This window comes from Coptis chinensis, chromosome 4, assembly GCF_015680905.1.
Source record: "Coptis chinensis isolate HL-2020 chromosome 4, ASM1568090v1, whole genome shotgun sequence".
NCBI classification, from domain to species: domain Eukaryota; kingdom Viridiplantae; phylum Streptophyta; class Magnoliopsida; order Ranunculales; family Ranunculaceae; genus Coptis; species Coptis chinensis.
Window position 1 is genome coordinate 80,146,892 of NC_141459.1, and position 17,268 is coordinate 80,164,159.

Genomic DNA, 17,268 nt, shown 5'->3' on the forward strand with positions numbered 1-17,268 from the left:
AATTAGGGCCTTTTGGCTTATTTCTTGTTTATGTAATTATACCTAAAAAAGGGCATTAGAGTATTTTCATTTGTATTGACCAAAAATACTACGGTCAAACTCAGTTGACTTGGATGTGTTGTAGTTTTGGGGGTAAACTTCTAAATGAAAGAACTAGGGGGTAAAACTAATTGACCTAAGTTCTGGGGGGTAAACCTCTAGATGAAAGAACGGGGGGGGATAAAACTAATTAGCCTAAGTTCAGGGGGGATAAAGCTAGAAAACTATTAAAAGGACAAAAGGCAATGAAGTCTTTTTACATGCATTGACCAAAAAGATAACAGTTGATTTGGATGTGGTGTGATCTTGAGGGGATAAATTTCTAAATAAAATAATTGGAGCACCAGTTTCTGAACATTATCTATCTAGTGAAGGCAACGATTCAATACAATTTCGCAATTCTTGAGGTGTGGATGAAGTGATGAAACCTTCAGGACTGGCATGACCGCAAGTCGTGATAATCTCGTACACATGCCGAGAAATGCACATCGGCACATGGAATTATCCGAAAACTGGGAAATACGAAAATTTCATCCGAGAACTTAAATTTTTGAGCCGTAAATACCGAAACAACTTGAAGTAGCAAGTGATAAAAAAAAAGTCCACTCCTACTCTTTGAGTTGTAGCGAGTGAAATGAATGAAATAAAACACAATTACATAAAAACAAGAGGACTCAACCTTCACAGAGCCGAAATTGGATCAGGTCCAAGAGTGGTTATTTTCGTGCATGGGTTTCCGGAAATATGGTATACGTGGAGGCATCAAATGATTGCAGTTGCAAATATTGGGTACCGGGCAATTGCACCAGATTTAATTGGGTATGGACTATCCGACCCGCATCCAGATTTAGAGAAAGCATCGTTTGATGATTATGTACTGGACCTTCTTGCCATTCTTGATACCTTGGGCATCTCTAAGGTATGGTCTAAATTTTGTATTGAGCTTATTTCTTGGGTTGGTTTTATGGTTATTGCTGACTATATGCTGAATAAGGGGTGGTGATAAGTATGGAACACTCTATTCCAGTTTTACCAAGTGGATGCAAAGGTGTTATTTCTTGGTATTTCAAAATTATATAGTAGCATGAGTAATGAAAGTGGCATTAAACAAAATAATGAGTGGTCACTATACTTAAGTGTAATAGTTCTGTTACTATACAAATCATGATATCTTAAGTATAATAGTTTTGTTACTATACAAAGCATGATGTCTTAAGTGTAATAGTTTATTTTATAAATTATAAATAGGACCTTCATTCATAAGCACACCATTCTTAAGTTTGATACTTATTCTTCTCTCTAGTTTTATTCTTCTACAACACATTACTTTTGGGTTTAGAACCAAAAATACTTTGAGAAACCAAAATTGATGTATACCTTCAAAACTCCTTAAGATCGAAGTATCAAACTTAGGATGATATGCTTATGAATGAAGACCCTATTAATAGTTTACAAAAGTAAACTATTGCACTTAAGACATCATATTTTGTATAGTAACAAAACTATTATACTTAAGACATCATGTTTTGTATGGTGATCACTCATTAATTTGTTTAATGTCACCTTTATTACTTCTCATGCTACTATATGATTTTGAAATACCAACATTATTGGCTTAAGAGCATCATCAACACATTGCCAAAACCCATTAATATGTGATGATATAGCAATTATTTTGAGAATTTGGATCCCCAACGCATTGTTAAAACCATTTGCATCTACCACCCATTGCCATAATCATAACTAAAATATATTGAAATTTAGCAATGATTGGGACGGGATAAGTTTCGCCGCTCCAGTTTAGAGAGTAAGACAAAATGAAACTTCTTATATAATATGTAAAAATTTAATTTTAAAATCATTTTAAAAAGGAAAATATTTTGGGACAGCACAAGTTATCGCATCCTAATTTTAGAATGAAACACAATAACTTGTGCCGTCCCAAATTATTTTTCTTTCTAAAATGATTTTAAAATTGAATATATATATATATATATATATATATTACAAAATGAGTTTCATTTTGTATTATTCTCCAAAATGGGACGGGAAATTTATCCCGTCCCAATCATTGCTAAATTTCAACATATTTTGGCTTGGATTCTAACAATGGGATGGTAGATGCAAATGGTTTTAACAATAGGTTGGTGACCCAATTTGTCAAAATAATTGCTGTCATCAAATGGAACCGCATTTGGCCCGTTGACGATGCTCTTACTGTATAAAATGTGAAAAATCAATTTTAAAATCATTTTAAACAAGAAAATAGTTTGGGAAGGGGACATAAGTTCTCTCGTCCCATTTATTGAACGAGAATAAAACAAAAATTGCATTGGTGCTTAACATAGCAATAGTACTGTTTGGAAGACACAAGAAAAACTGACGCGTTACAATTTTTTTTGTTAATGCATTGATGATGTTGTAAGACCTTATAGCATCATAAACACAGTTGCAAAAAAAATTTGGACACATTAGCATTTGAAACCATCAAAAAGTGCAATTGCTATCTTAAGCTTCAATGTGTTTTTCACTTTATTTCCATTTGATAAATGGGACTAGAAAACTTGTGCCGTCCAAAGATTTTTTTCTTTTTTAAAATGATTTTTTACATATCATATAATTATTCGGTTTTTGTCTTATTCGCAAAACTGGAATGGTGAAACTTGTCCCGTCCCAACCATTGTTAAATTTCACATAAATTTTGTTTGGATCTGGCAATTGTTGGGATTAGGATTTGGAAGTGACTTTGACAATGCATTGGAGATACAAATAGCCAAATATTTTGCCACCTATGACATTTGAAATCAAATTTATCAATGTGTTGATGATGCTCTTAGAGGACATTATTATTCTAGCAATGTCACATAGGATTATTTTTCACTCCAAAATGGTGTCGTTTCTATCCTATATCCAATGTTGCAATGCTAGCTGACTTTTATTGCTATACTTGAAAGTGGACGGCATAACCTTAGTTTAAATTTTCTATTATAAAATCTTAAGTTTCCTTTTTATTTTCTGTGTCAAACTTGGGACGGTTGAAGTTGTGTTGTCCCAATCCTTTCCATAGTTAAGACCATTTTCGCTTCCTATCCCAGCAAATGCTAAACTACATAACATAATTTGGTATTGGCATTGGGGTCTAAATTTCTTTATTTATTCCTTAAAGACTAAATCAATCTCCATCTTGTGTTCTAGCAAACGAAAAAATGAAAGCAAAACAAACCCCTAATGTTGTACTAACGTAAAGGACAAAAGGAAACTTAACGTAATTAAGAAAATTAAGAATAGGAAAATAATATCTTAGCAGCTCAAGTTTTGCCGTCCACGTTTTTAGTGTAGCAATTAAGACAAGTAGTGTTGGTACATAGGATAGTTATGCAGTTATGCTACCTTTTCGGAATGAAAAAATCCTATGTGAAATTAGTAAATTACTAAACTAGTAATGACTAGGGGTGTCAAAATGGCCCTCAAACCCTTAGCCCGCCCGCCCCGACCCAGCCTGGCCCATGGGCCGAAAAAGCCCTCAAAATGAGGCCTTCACCATTCGTGGGCTGGGCCTACCTGGCCCTCAAGCCTTTGAGGGGAGGATAAGGGCCTAGACTTTGAAACTTAAGCCCTCTCTTAAGCCCGGCCCTCATTAGGCCCTCAACATTTATTACATATATTTTAATAAATTTTTTACAATATATTTCATTTTAGCATTAATATGTTAAAAATCACTTAAAAGAACGTTTATCTATTAAGTTTGCCAACCTTATAATTTCATTATAATATTTTATGAAATGAATTTAACTGATCTTAATTGACTAATACAACTTTAACAAGTTTTTTTAGAAGTTTAAAGGTTTAATTGTGCATTCGATTTTATCATTTTTAACTAATGTTTCTAAATTTATTTTGTAAATCAAATGTATAACATAGTATCCGGCCCTCATGTTTGGCCCTCAAGCCCGGCCTTTTAAGCCCTCTCGAAAGGGTTGAGGGGCGGGTAAAGGCTTCGAGATTTAAGCATTGGCCCAACCCGACCTGGCCCTCGAGGTAAATAAGAGTAGGGCTGGCCCGGCCCTCAAAGTATGAGGGCTTCATTGTTTGAGGGCCGGGCTAGCATTGGTATCTATGTAGGGCATCGCCTCTGTGGGTGCGCCTATGTGAAATGATTGAATTACTAACCTTAGGGCATTGCCTCTGTGGGTGCACCTATGTATCGGGCTTAACCATTTGTATCTACCACCCATTGCTATAATTCAAACTAAAATACGTTGAAATTTAACTATGATTGGGGACGGGATAAGTTTCGCCGTCCCATTTTGGAGAATAAGACAAAATGAAACTTACTATAGAATATATACAAATTCGATTTAAAATCAGTTTTAGAAAGGAAAATAATGTAGGACAGCACAAGTTATCGTAAAATATTATGTAAAATTGCTTTTTTACATATTAAATAATAAGTTTCATTTTGTCTCCAAAATAGGACGGCGAAGCTTATCCCGTCTCAATCATTGCTAAATTTTGACGTATTTTGGTTTGGATTCTGACAATGGGTGGTAGACGCAAATGGTTTTAACAATGGTTTGGTGGTCCAAATTGTCAAAGCAATTGCTATAACATCAAATTGAAACCACATTTGGCAATTCGTTGACGATGCTTTTACTATATAAAATGTGAAAAATAAATTTAAAAATCATTTTAAAAAGGAAAATGGTTTGGAAAGACACAAGTTGTCTTGTCCCATTTATCGAATGAGAATAAAAAAAAAAATGGCATTGGTGCTTAACATCGCAATAGTACTATTGGGGCCTTGGGGGACAGAAAAACTGATGTGTCACAATTTTTTTTTGGCAATGCGTTGATGATGTTGTGAGTTCTTAGAGCATCATCAACACATTTTCCAAAAAAAATTGGACACATAATCATTTAAAACCATCAAAAAGTGCAATTGCTATCTTAAGCTTCAACGCGCTTTTAACGTTATTTCCATTCTATAAATTGGACAAGAAAATGTTTTCCGTCTAAAGTTATTTTCCTTTTTAAAATGGTTTTTCAAATATTTTTTACATATTATATAATAATTTTGTTTTTGTCTTATGGACAATGAAACTTGTCTCGTCTCAACCATTGTTAAATTTCACACAAATTGCTAGGATTTGGAAGTGACTTTGACAATGTGTTGGAGACGCAAATTGCCAAATATTTTGCTACCTGTCACATTATAAATCAAAATCAGCAATGCGTTGATGATGCTCTTAGAGGACATTGTTATTCTACCAATGCCACATGGGATTATTTTTCACTCCAAAATGGTGTCGTTTCTATCCTATATACCAATGTGGCAATTTTAGTTGACTTTTATTGCTATACTGAAAAGTGGATGGAATAACTTTAGTTTAAATTTTCTATTATAAAATCTTAAGTTTCCTGTGTTTTTTCTATGTCAAACTTGGGACGGTTGAAGTTGTGCCGTCCCAATCGTTTCCATAGTGTTAAGACTTAAGACCATTTTCACTACCTATCCCAGCAAATACTAAACTATAACTGAATTTGGTACTAGCATTGGGGGTGTAAATTTGTATATTTATTTCTAAAAGACAAGATAGAAACCAATTATAGCAATGCATTGGTGAAATGCAGTACTAAATCAATCTCTATCTTGTGTTCTAGCAAACACAAAAATAAAAGCAAAATAGACCCCAATGCTGTACTAAATACAGTTCTAAAATTCAGAAATTGCTGAGATAGGAACCAAAACCCGTCTGAAATCATAGTCACGATTGGGACGGCTAAAGTCCCAAATTGGACGCAAAGGACAAAAGGAAACTTAACACTTTATGTGAGACAAAATTAAGAACAGGAAAATGATATCTGGCGGCTAAAGTTTTGCCGTCCACTTTTTTAGTTTGGTACATAGGATAGCTATGGTACCTTTTTGAAGTGAAAAAAACCTATGTGGAATTACTAAGTTAGTAATACCATTGGTGATGCTCTTAGGGAATCACCTCTGTGGGTGCGCCAAAGGCTTACTGTTATGTATTGGGAGTCATTGCCACATGTGTGCCGAGTGCACACTATTGTCGGAAATATTCTTGGACAGTCTGCTTGACGCGTGCAAGGGTGCATTAGGGCACACCCTAAGTGGTGGTGCCACATGGGCATGCCATGGCACACCATTATGTCATAACTGGCTTAGCTGCATGTCACCGCTAGTATGAACAATAAAGTCTTCAAGGGGGATAGGGTTATGATATTCTCCAGCTGGATACTCCTTTTCCAAAAGTGGAGCTAGGAAGAATTGAAGGCTTAGCTCTGGTGATCTTGTGAGGACGATCCCTCCAAAAGTTCTCTCATGTGAAGACGTATAATCTTGTCAAATTGTGTTCTTTTGGGAATGTTAGGATATGGAAATGAGCTCATATTATGGTGCGATGATTTGCAAGTGGGCAGAGCATCTGCACCTAAAATAAGCCCTTACTTCAATTGGGAGGTCTTCTTTTAAATGTATATTACATCTTGTGAGGTATGCCTATTACTGCCCAACTCAATATAAATATAAACTAGCAAAGCAACTTATCCTCTATTAGGCATTCTATTTTATTTTAATTATCAACTATTAACAAGGCAAGATGGGGTTAGGAAGATTCCTCTATGTTTGGTGCGTATATACATCCACATAAAAATGGTCTGTAATGTATTGGTGCAGTAAAAAAATAATTCAGAATCTAATGTCATACATTGACCTCCAAGTGCAGCTGTACACTTGATAAAATCGACTCTGTATCTCCGAGAGTCTACTCTGCATGTATTCTCTCATTTCCTTCAAGCATCTTATATTTGCCAATCAGTGTGCACCTCTGAGAGTCTACTTTGTTCTTGTGTTTTTTGGTATATATGGTATTGGAATTGACTCTTAGTATCTTGTCAAGGGTATTCCATCTTTGTGTACTTGTAACACTACTTTTCTCAGAAATGAATTGCATTCTATCAAGAAAGAGAAAAAAGACAGGCCGAACATGCTTGCATTTCCTTCCATGTGTATGGATTGATACACACACATATACACACGAATATTGTGAGTTTTGAATATCTGAATCCAAATAGTTATTATTCAAATAGTTCTATAATGTTCACTCCAGTTATTTCTATAACAACGTATCTTCATCTTACTTTCATCAAATTCTTATTGTACTTAAACTACACCTAATATCTCCTTACCAAAGTTGTAGTACATCAAATTGCTAATCTTGTGTAGTTCTTTGTAAGCAATTAAAATGCTAAGCTAAGAATTAGTAGTCAAAATTATGTGATTCAATTTGACTTTTTTGTGCAGATAAGTAAGGATTAGTCTTATTTATAAGGTGAAAAACTGTGTTCAGTTTGACATGTCTACTACCTTTGTTATTTTGATATTTTCTTAAATTTGTGTAAAGTGACCTTCTCACTTCATACAAGTGATATAACATGCTCTGGCTTTCCTCATTGGCAAAGATTTTGGTGCCTTGCATGTTTCCTTGGTTTCCCTTCAAAACTCCAAGAGGGTGTTAGGTATTGTAACAGTAGGTGTTCCATTCATGCCTCCAAGTGCCCGTAAGTTCCATCAACTCCCTGAGGGCTTCTACATCTCCAGATGGAAGGTATTTCGACTCTCCCTATCTCTTAGAATTCATTTTAATTCTTTGTCTGCAGAAGAATCAATCAGATCCCCTCGATCAGAGCTGATTAAATTGAATTCGTTCAATCAATATTCATTTGTTTTCTTCTGACAAATTGACTCCAATATTTAATAGATACGTGCAAGATAGTTAAATCTAGTAATGTGCTTGGACTGAAATACACAATCATCATACAATGATACTTGAGTATTTGATGAGGGTTGGTACTGTTTTAGGAAGTTTTCAAGCTCAGTTTAAGTGCTTGTAAGCTCACTTTTTCCTACCAAAAACTAAAACGTTCGCCTTAATGTGCTTCATGGAAGGAACTCGGTCAAGCTGAGGCAGATTTCAGGCGTTATGATGTTAAGGTTGTACTGCAGAATATCTACATTCTCTTCTCTAGAATTGAAATCCCTATAGCAGAGAAAGACAAGGAGATCATGGATTTAGTGGAGCACTCTACACCTCAGCCACCTCGGTTCAAAGAAGATGACCTCTCAAACTATACAGCCTTATATGAAAGATCTGGATTAATTGGTCCGTTGCAGGTCCCATACAGGTAATGTTGTTTTGCAGCATTCAGCTAGTTGATTTACATGGCTTGTCTCAGGTTCTGTTGCATTCCTTCTTCCTCCTTATATTCTGTGTGGTATAGGAGAATAATTGCATGAAATTGGTGGCTGAGTTATGTATGATGTAACTGTTTCGAGGGTTTTCGTTTTGTGCTAAAATGTTTTGACACAAGGTTGGTAAATGATGAAGATTTTGCTTGCACAGTTTGTTTGTTGGATCTTCTTGCAAAACATAGTCATGCCAATCAACTCTTTCTAACATGATTATTCATTGTCCACTTTGCTATTACTAACTTAATATGAAGGCTTTAACATATGGAGTATTATCTTGACTTGAACAATCAGTATTTGCCCATATTAGTCTTAGATACCAATCCATAGGATCTTATAGGAACCAATTCTGTTTCTTTCTTGCTTTGGATTTTATTATATTATATATTTTTTTTAATATTTGTTATAAGGTACTTACACTGTTAAACTTCGGATTCACGCAGGTCATTGCGCAAAGAATTCACTATTGTTAATCCAAAAATTCAAGTTCCCACGTTAGTGATCATGGGTGGAAAGGATTACTATCTCAAATTCCCTGGAGTTGAGGACTACATAATGAGCGGAAAGGTTAAGGAATATATGCTTGACTTGGAAATTACATTCTTGCCAGAGGGAACCCATTTTGTTCAAGAGCAATTTCCAGACCAGGTGAACCTGCTAATCACCACCTTCCTCAAAAACCATACTTGATAAAGTACCTACCTTTTATCTAAGTTCATATTCCTACTGAATGATTTTGTAGAATATATTAAAATGTTTGGTCCTATATATTAGACTTTGTTTGTGTCCTCAATGAACTCAATTTGTAGTTTGTTGTGATGCTAAATGTTTTTATTTGCTGTGTGTTTTACCTGTGATGCTAAATGTTATTATACTAACATATTTCTGCACTTTTATCTTGGAAGTTGGAACTGCATTATATGTCTATATCTCATTCTTGTGGGAGTCGTGCGAGCTCAAATTTACATGTAGAGAAAAAAGATGTTTTTCTCATTCTGGTGTGAAGGGCGCGACCCGCGCTCCATTTATACATGGGCAAGGCGCGACCTGCGCTCAACTTTGCTTGGTCGAGGGCGCGACCCGCTTCAACTTTGCTTGGTCGAGGGCGCGACCCGCACTCTATCTTATTTCAGCATGAATTTGCCATTTTTCGGAAGTTTTATGAAATAGTATAAATATAGATTTTTTCTGTAGAAACCTAACTTTTCCAAAACAAAGAAAGAGAGAGATTATAAGTGAGCAATTCTTTGTGAGTTGAGTGTTCATTCTTTGTGAGTGAATTGAGAGACTTGTAATATGTTACTCCGGACATCTAGTAAAGCTTGGAACTCGCAGTGTGGACGTAGGCAAATTGCCGAACCACGATATATCTCGTCTTGTGGTTTGTTCTTCTTTTATATTAATTGTTTTACTTTAGATACTTGTTATTTGATATTGAGAAGTGTTGGGATTACTTTGGAGGGTGTTGAAATCTTGTCTAGTAAGAAAGATTGATCTTTGTGTAAGATTGATCTATTGTAGTGGGTAACGTTGTTTCTATAGTGTTATATTCACAACAATTAGTATTAGAGCTTAGGTTTACGACCTAGGAATTTGTCTAGACAAGGTGTTCGATTAAATTCCTGAGTTGAAGATTTTTTTTTTTAGGTTATTGTGTGTAACTTGAAAAAATGGCTCCCAAAATGTCAAATGCTAAGTTTGAAGTAGAGAAGTTTAATGGGAAGAATAATTTTGGGATTTGGAGAATCCAAGTAAAGGACATCCTCATCCAACAAGATTTGCATAAGGCTTTCAAGGAGATTAAATCTAAGGCGGCGAGTATGAGTGATGATGATTGGAAAGAGTTCGATCTACAGGCTTGTTCATCAATCCGGTTGTGTCTTGCTAATTTTGGGATTTGGAGAATCCAAGTAAAGGACATCCTCATCCAACAAGATTTGCATAAGGCTTTCAAGGAGATTAAATATAAGGCGGCGAGTATGAGTGATGATGATTGGGAAGAGTTCAATCTACAGGCTTGTTCATCAATCCGGCTGTGTCTTGCTAATGAGGTTATGTATAGTGTGATGGGAGAAGATACCGTTGCCGGTATTTGGCTCAAGCTAGAGTCTATGTATATGACCAAGAGCATGACTAACAAGATGTACTTTAAGAAGTGTTTTTATCGGTACATGATGGTGGATGGTTCAACGATGCAAGAACACGTTAGTGAGTTCCGTCGACGCCCAGCGAATTATTTGAATGTTGGCATAAAGATAGATGATGATGATCAAACGGCATGTTTAATATTCTCTTTGCCAGAAAGCTATGAACATCTAATGACTAACTTTATGAACAGAGAAGATGTAGATCTCGATGAAGTTCAAACTGCGCTTCTTTCTTATGAGTTGATGAAGAAGACATGAGTTGATAATAACATTGATGTAGGACAGGGGCTAGTGGCAAGAGGAAATTCGTATGAACAGAATTCTACAAGCAATGAGAATTCTAGGTCCAAATCAAAGAAGCCTTTAAAACATGTACAGTGAAAAAGGACATTACGCAAGTAATTGTTCTCACCTGAAGAAAGAGAACAAGAGAGATGGTCAGAAGAAAGGCAAGACAAAAATTGAGGCAAGTTATGTTTTAGGCTCTGAAGGGGATGAGTTCAGGCTCTGAAAGGTGGATTCTTGATTTCGGATGTTCCTATCATATGTGCCCGAATAGAAAGTGGTTTACTTCCTATGAGAGCATTGATGGTGGTTCCGTTTTGATGGGTAATGACGTTGCTTGTAAGACGGTAGGAATTGGAAATATACGGGTCAAGATGTATGATGGTGTAGTGAGGACTTTAACCGATGTGAGATATGTTCCTGAGCTAAAGAAAAGTCTTATTTCTCTTGGTACTTTGGATTTCAAAGGCCACAAGTTTGTGGGCGAAGGTGGAGTCCTAAATATTGTTAATAGCTCTTTAGTTGTTATGAAGGGTAAAAAACATGAAACTTTGTATACTCTGATAGGTAATACGGTGATAGACGATGTAGCAGTGGGTGCATGTAGTAATGATTCTAAGTGCACTAAGATATGACATATGCGTTTAGGGCATATGAGTGAAAAGGGTTTGTCTGAGTTGTGCAAGCGAGGGTTTTTGAAGAATTTGAATAAGCCAAGTATGGGGTTTTGTGAGCATTGCGTCTATGGGAAGCAGTACATAGTCAAATTTAAGTCAAGCAAGCACACGGCAACAGACATCTTTGACTATGTGCATACGGATGTTTGGAGACCCTCCAGGGTGGCTTCAAATGGAGGTAACCGCTATTATGTCTCATTCATTGATGATCATACTCGCTATGTGTGGGTGTATATGATGAAATCGAAAGATGAAGTGTTTGAGACATTTAAGAAGTGGAAGACAAGGGTTGAGAATCGCACAGATAGGAAGGTAAAGACATTACGGTCTGACAATGATACTGAGTATACCTTTGGACATTTCCAAGAATTTTGTATGCAACAGGGAATTGCCAGACACTGGATAGTCAGGGGCACGCCACAGCAGAATGGAATGGCAGAGAAGATGAATATAACCTTGCTTGAAAGAGCGAGATGTTTGTTGTCTAATGCCAGTCTAGACAAAGAGCATTGGGCAGATGCAGTGTCTATGGCGTGTTACCTATACATTAGGTCACCAATACCAGCTATAGATTGCAGGACACCTTATGAGGTATGGTCAGGTAACCCAGCTGATTATAGTATTTTGCGAGTGTTTGGATCGACAGCTTACTACCATGTGAGGGAAAACAAGCTAGATCCTAGAGCTAAGAAGGCCATATTCTTAGGCTTCGCAAATGGGGTAAAGGGATCTGATTGTGGTGTCTAGAAGACCACAAGTTCCGGTCGATAGAGATGTTACTTTTGATGAGACTTAGTGTTATCTTTCGATAAAAGGAAGTAGTTTGGTAGAATGGTGAGTCTATAGAAGTTTCAAGCTATTGAGCTTGAGTTATGCGATCACGATAGATGATGGTTAGATCATGTTGAGGTACCAAATCATGGAACCACCGGCAACAACAGGGAAGAAAAAAAGAGCATCCATGAACTTGTAGTGGGCGACCACTACAAGGCTAAAGAGACAAGTTAAAGAAGTGCATAAGTATGGGTACGAGAAGTCGGTGAAACACTATGGTCAGGTGAATTTAGTGGCATATGTACTGAATATCGAAGATGATGAGCCAGATAGTTTCAAAGAAGCTGTTAGAGATACTCATTACAGAGATTGGTTAGTAGCTATGTAAGCAGAGATGGAATCTTTTGATAAAAATCAAACATGAGACCTAGTTTTATTGCCAAAGGGCAAAAGGACTATCGGTAGTAAATGGTGTTCAGAAAGAAAGAGGTCATTCCTGAGTCCGACAGTACTGGGTACAAGGCAAGAGTGGTAACAAAGTGTTTTTCACAGAAGGAAAGAGTCGACTACAATGAGGTATTTTCCCCAGTGGTCAAACATATGTCCATTCGTGTATTATTGAGTTTAGTTGCTCACTTCGACTTGGAGTTAGAGCAACTTGATATGAAAACTGCTTTCTTGCATAGGGACTTGGAGGAAGAGATCTATATGAGACAACCTAAAGGGTTTGTCGTTGCTGAGAAAGATCACGTATGCAAATTGAATCGGTCACTATACGGGTTAAAGCAATCGCTCAGGCAATGGTACAAGCGCTTTGACACGTTCATGATGCAACATGAGTACACCCGAAGTAAGTATGATTGTTGTGTTTACTTTCGTAGGCTTCGTGGTAATGACTTCATATATCTTCTACTTTATGTAGATAACATGTTTATTGCTTCTAAAAGCATGGTGGAGATAGACAAGTTGAAATCTCAACTTAGCTCTGAGTTTGAGATGAAAGACTTAGGTGGAGCCAAGAAGATACTGGGCATGGAGATTGACCGAGATAGGCAGAATCGACGAATAGTTGTATTTCAGAAGAAATACCTTTAGAAAGTACTTTCGCGTTTTGGTATGGAGAATGCAAAGTCGGTTTCTACGCCTTTGGCTGGGCATTTTAGGCTTTCAGTTAAGTTCTCTCCTAATTCGGTGGAGGAACAAAAGCATATGACACATGTTCCTTATGCTAATGCAGTGGGCAGTTTGATGTATGCTATGGTGTGCACACCCCCAGACATTTCACAGGCAGTTAGTGTTGTAAGCAGGTATATGGCTAATCCTAGGAAGCAGCATTGGGAGGTAGTGAAATGGGTATTAAGGTACTTGAAGGGTACTTTAGATGTGGGATTAGTTTATGGTGGAGGCACTTGTTATGTCAGTGGATATGTAGATTCAGATTATGCAGGTGATCTAGATAGACGACGATCGACTACTGGTTATGTGTTTATGATGCATGGTGCACCGGTTAGTTAGAGGTCTATGCTACAAGCTACAATTGCTCTATCTACTACTGAGGCAGAGTGTATGGCAGTAGCAGAGACAGTGAAAGAGGCATTATGGCTTCGAGGTCTTCTGGATGATATGGGTATTGAGCAGAATAATGTTGTTTTGCATTGTGATAGTCAGAGTGCTATTCATTTGGCGAAAAACCAGGTTCATCATGCTCGGATCAAACATATTGATGCCTGTTATCACTTTATATGGGATGTCGTTGAAGATGGTGATGTAGCACTTGAGAAAGTGGACACCCATGACAATCCTGCTGATATGCTGACTAAGGTTGGCACTGGAGTTAAGTTCCAACACTGTTTGGACTTGCTCCAAATCCTACATGCTTGATAGAGCCTTTTGTGGGCATGGCCCTTAGGGGCTGATGGACTGTGAGTTTCTTGCTAGATGTGTTATTGCTAGATGTGTTCGGCTCGGTTTTATGTGTTAAAACCTCACTGAAGTGGAGAATTGTAGATAAAAAATATGTTTTCTCATTCTGGTGTGAAGGGCGCGACCCGCGCTTATGACTTTGGTGACTTACAGGCTCTTCACCGCGACCTGCGCTTAACTTTGCTTGGTCGAGGGCGCGACCCGCTCTCCACCTTATTTCAGCGCGAATTTGCCTTTTTTCAGAAGTTTTTTGAAATAGTATAAATATAGGTTTTTTCTGTAGAAACCTAACTTTTCCAAAACAAAGAAAGAGAGAGATTATAAGTGAGCAATTCTTTGTTAGTTGAGTGTTAATTCTTTGTGAGTGAATTGAGAGACTTATAATCTGTTATTCTGGACATCTAGTAAAGTTTAGAACTCGCAGTGTGGACGTAGGCAAATTGCCGAACTACGATATATTTCGTCTTGTGGTTTGTTCTTCTTTTATATTAATTGTTTTATTTTAGATACTTGTTATTTGATATTGAGAAGTGTTGGGATTATTTTGGAGGGTGTTGAAGTCTTGTCTAGTAAGAAGGATCGATCCTTGTGTAAGATTGATCTATTGTAGTGGGTAATGTTGTTTCTGCAGTGTTATATTCACAACATTACAGTATATGTAGCATCTGACTGGTAATGTGTCATCTTATCATTGAGTTTGTATCGTTTTCATTAGTAGTGTCCTTCACAGTTCAACAAACTGGAAATGACAGTAATGTAGATGCTACTTGATAGGAAGGGAAAACCAAATTGCTGATGCCTCAGTTTGAAAGTAGCATTGGCTTTGCCCTAAACTGCCTTTCAAATCTACAAGAAGTATTTTAGAATATAATATCATTTTTCTCTTTTGATTAAATTTTTTGTTTAAATATATTATGATGCTTTGCTTTTAATATCTTTACAAGTAATTCACATTTAAGAGTTGAGATTATGCTGATGCATAAAATGTCCATGAGGTATCATCTGCCTCAACAAAATGACTTGGCATTCGGGTGGATTCTGGAAGGGCAATACGCAGGGTTGGCCGGTCTGGTTAGGGAAAAGAGAATTAAGTAGTCAGTCTTACCAGTCAGAGTAGGGTTAACTACCTCTATTGACCATAGGGTGGTGGGTGGCCTAATAATGACCAACTGATCAATGCACTCTCAGATTGTCAAGCCCCGATGCTAAATTAGAGCGTGAAATTGATCATCGACCATTGCTGTACGGCTACAGCGTTTGCTACACCATATCTATATGGATGCCATCTTCATGGCTGGAGTCAGACTCGCTAACCTTTTAAACTGCGGGTATTTAAAGCAAATCTGACGCTCTCAAGATAAGGATCAGCTTATCTGAAGTAATTTCACTTAAGGATATGGACTAGAGACATTTTCCCGTTTACTCTTCCTGTATATAACCTTTGAATATTTAAGCAGCTTCGTCGGAGGAAAGACTAAGATTAGAACCTGTCATGTAAGTATAGGTTATGAAGAATATTAATCCTATAGCTCTGGAAGGCTTTTGGTTCCACGATCCTTGAATATTCAGAGTCTCTGGTGCACCTGTGCTGTTATCTGCACGGAGTGCCTTTGTTCAGGAGTCAGGAAAGCTTTGTTGGTCGATGTATACACTTCTGCAGGATGGGGGCTCCTGGTTCTACTGCAACCCCAGTAAGGAAAATTGCGGACCCTTGATTGCCCATGTCATAAGTTTGGGAGGTGGGGTGGACACTCACTAGTCATATACCATGGAAGGGTACGCAATATGGGATTCAGAGCTGCTGCTCCTAAAATCTATTGATTCGAGATTTCGATTAATGCAAAAAATGCACAGATGCACCTACCATAATTGATCAACCTTTGCAGGTAGACAGAATTGGGATTATCAATCAGTCAATGGACTTGAGAAAGTTGTAGTCAATGAAGGTGTATATTTGAATGTGGCATGTACAGAACCACATGTTTGTTCACATCGCATTCATCTTGATGGCGAAATATGGGCTAATTTGCATATTGAATTTCTCCTGATCGAATCAATTCAGTATGCTGAATACATGTGAAAGATCAATATATTGCATAGATTGTACATTTACATCCTCCTCAACAGTGCCATGCAATTGTTTATCTAATGGACAGTGTTCTAAAAAAACGCTAGGCGGTGGGAGAGTGTCTAGCGCCTAGGCTTTCTAAACGGGCTAGGCACTAGGCGGTTTTTTTCCCTAATATATATAGTAATATACACCTATACTACAAGAAATGAAGAAAATCATTTACTATAACTCAAAAAATAAATACAAACAAAAATATTTATTACAAAAATGTGTAACAGTTGAAGAATCTCGACTTCATATAAAAACATATTCTTTGTTATAGTGGCATATAATTTATATTAGATTTTAGTCTTTTAAACTCATTCAAATCTTAAGCCTACACGGGCTTTTAATTTTTGAAATTTAATCATAAAAAAAAATGACTGGACCGCTAGAGGCCGCCTAGCCCGCCTAGACCTTCTTAGTCAATCTACCGATTTTTTAAACGACTTGGGCCTAGGCGAGGTCGGTTGGGCACCGCCTAGAGACCGCCCTAGACCGATTTTTAGAACAATGCTAATGGAGGTACAAAATACATAAGAAAATCAACCAAGTCATTTACAAGTTTTGCAAATAGTCCGCGGCCCGTTTGTTTCCCTATAGCAATGACATACGGTGCTACTACCAATGATCTCTCTCTTCCTCTTAATTGACAATGTAGTGTTTTGGCAATACCATGGTGCATTGATCACACCATTCACAATGTGCATAGCAACCATAGAATCAGAGTTAACTTGTACCTTGTCAACACCATCTTTCAGACATATATCTAGTCCATCTTCAATTGTCAGCAGCTCCTGATGCAATATGAACTTCTTGGAATTGGATGCAGAGTAGGAAAATAATACTGCACCATTCTCATCTCTAGCTATACCACCAAATCCTTGGTTAACAGATTTCAAAGAGCCATCTGTATTCAGCTTGACATAGTCATCGTCTGGTCTGTACCATTTGCACAAAATGGGCTCTTTTGAGATGAAAGTAGCCTGCATATAGTTTTTCATCTCTTCTAGAATCTTTACAAGTACCTGCTGAGGAGGGCTA

At 37.1% G+C, this 17,268-nt stretch overlaps 2 protein-coding genes across 2 annotated transcripts; one reads left to right on the top strand and one right to left on the bottom strand.

Annotated features, from left to right (window-relative positions):
• Positions 1–303: 303 nt before the first annotated feature.
• On the top strand, positions 304–9,151 carry LOC147505017 (epoxide hydrolase 1-like). Its single transcript, XM_086557617.1, has 4 exons — positions 304–958; positions 7,569–7,667; positions 8,009–8,244; positions 8,752–9,151. The coding sequence occupies exons 1-4, from the start codon at positions 674–676 to the stop codon at positions 8,996–8,998; spliced, it is 867 nt and encodes a 288-aa protein (XP_086413743.1). The 5' UTR covers positions 304–673; the 3' UTR covers positions 8,999–9,151.
• Positions 9,152–15,502: 6,351 nt separating this feature from the next.
• LOC147505018 (uncharacterized) lies at positions 15,503–17,228 on the bottom strand. Its single transcript, XM_086605443.1, has 2 exons — positions 16,839–17,228; positions 15,503–15,601 (listed from the first exon to the last, which is right to left on the bottom strand). Exons 1-2 carry the CDS (start codon positions 17,226–17,228, stop codon positions 15,503–15,505), a joined length of 489 nt encoding a protein of 162 aa, XP_086461569.1.
• Positions 17,229–17,268: the final 40 nt, after the last annotated feature.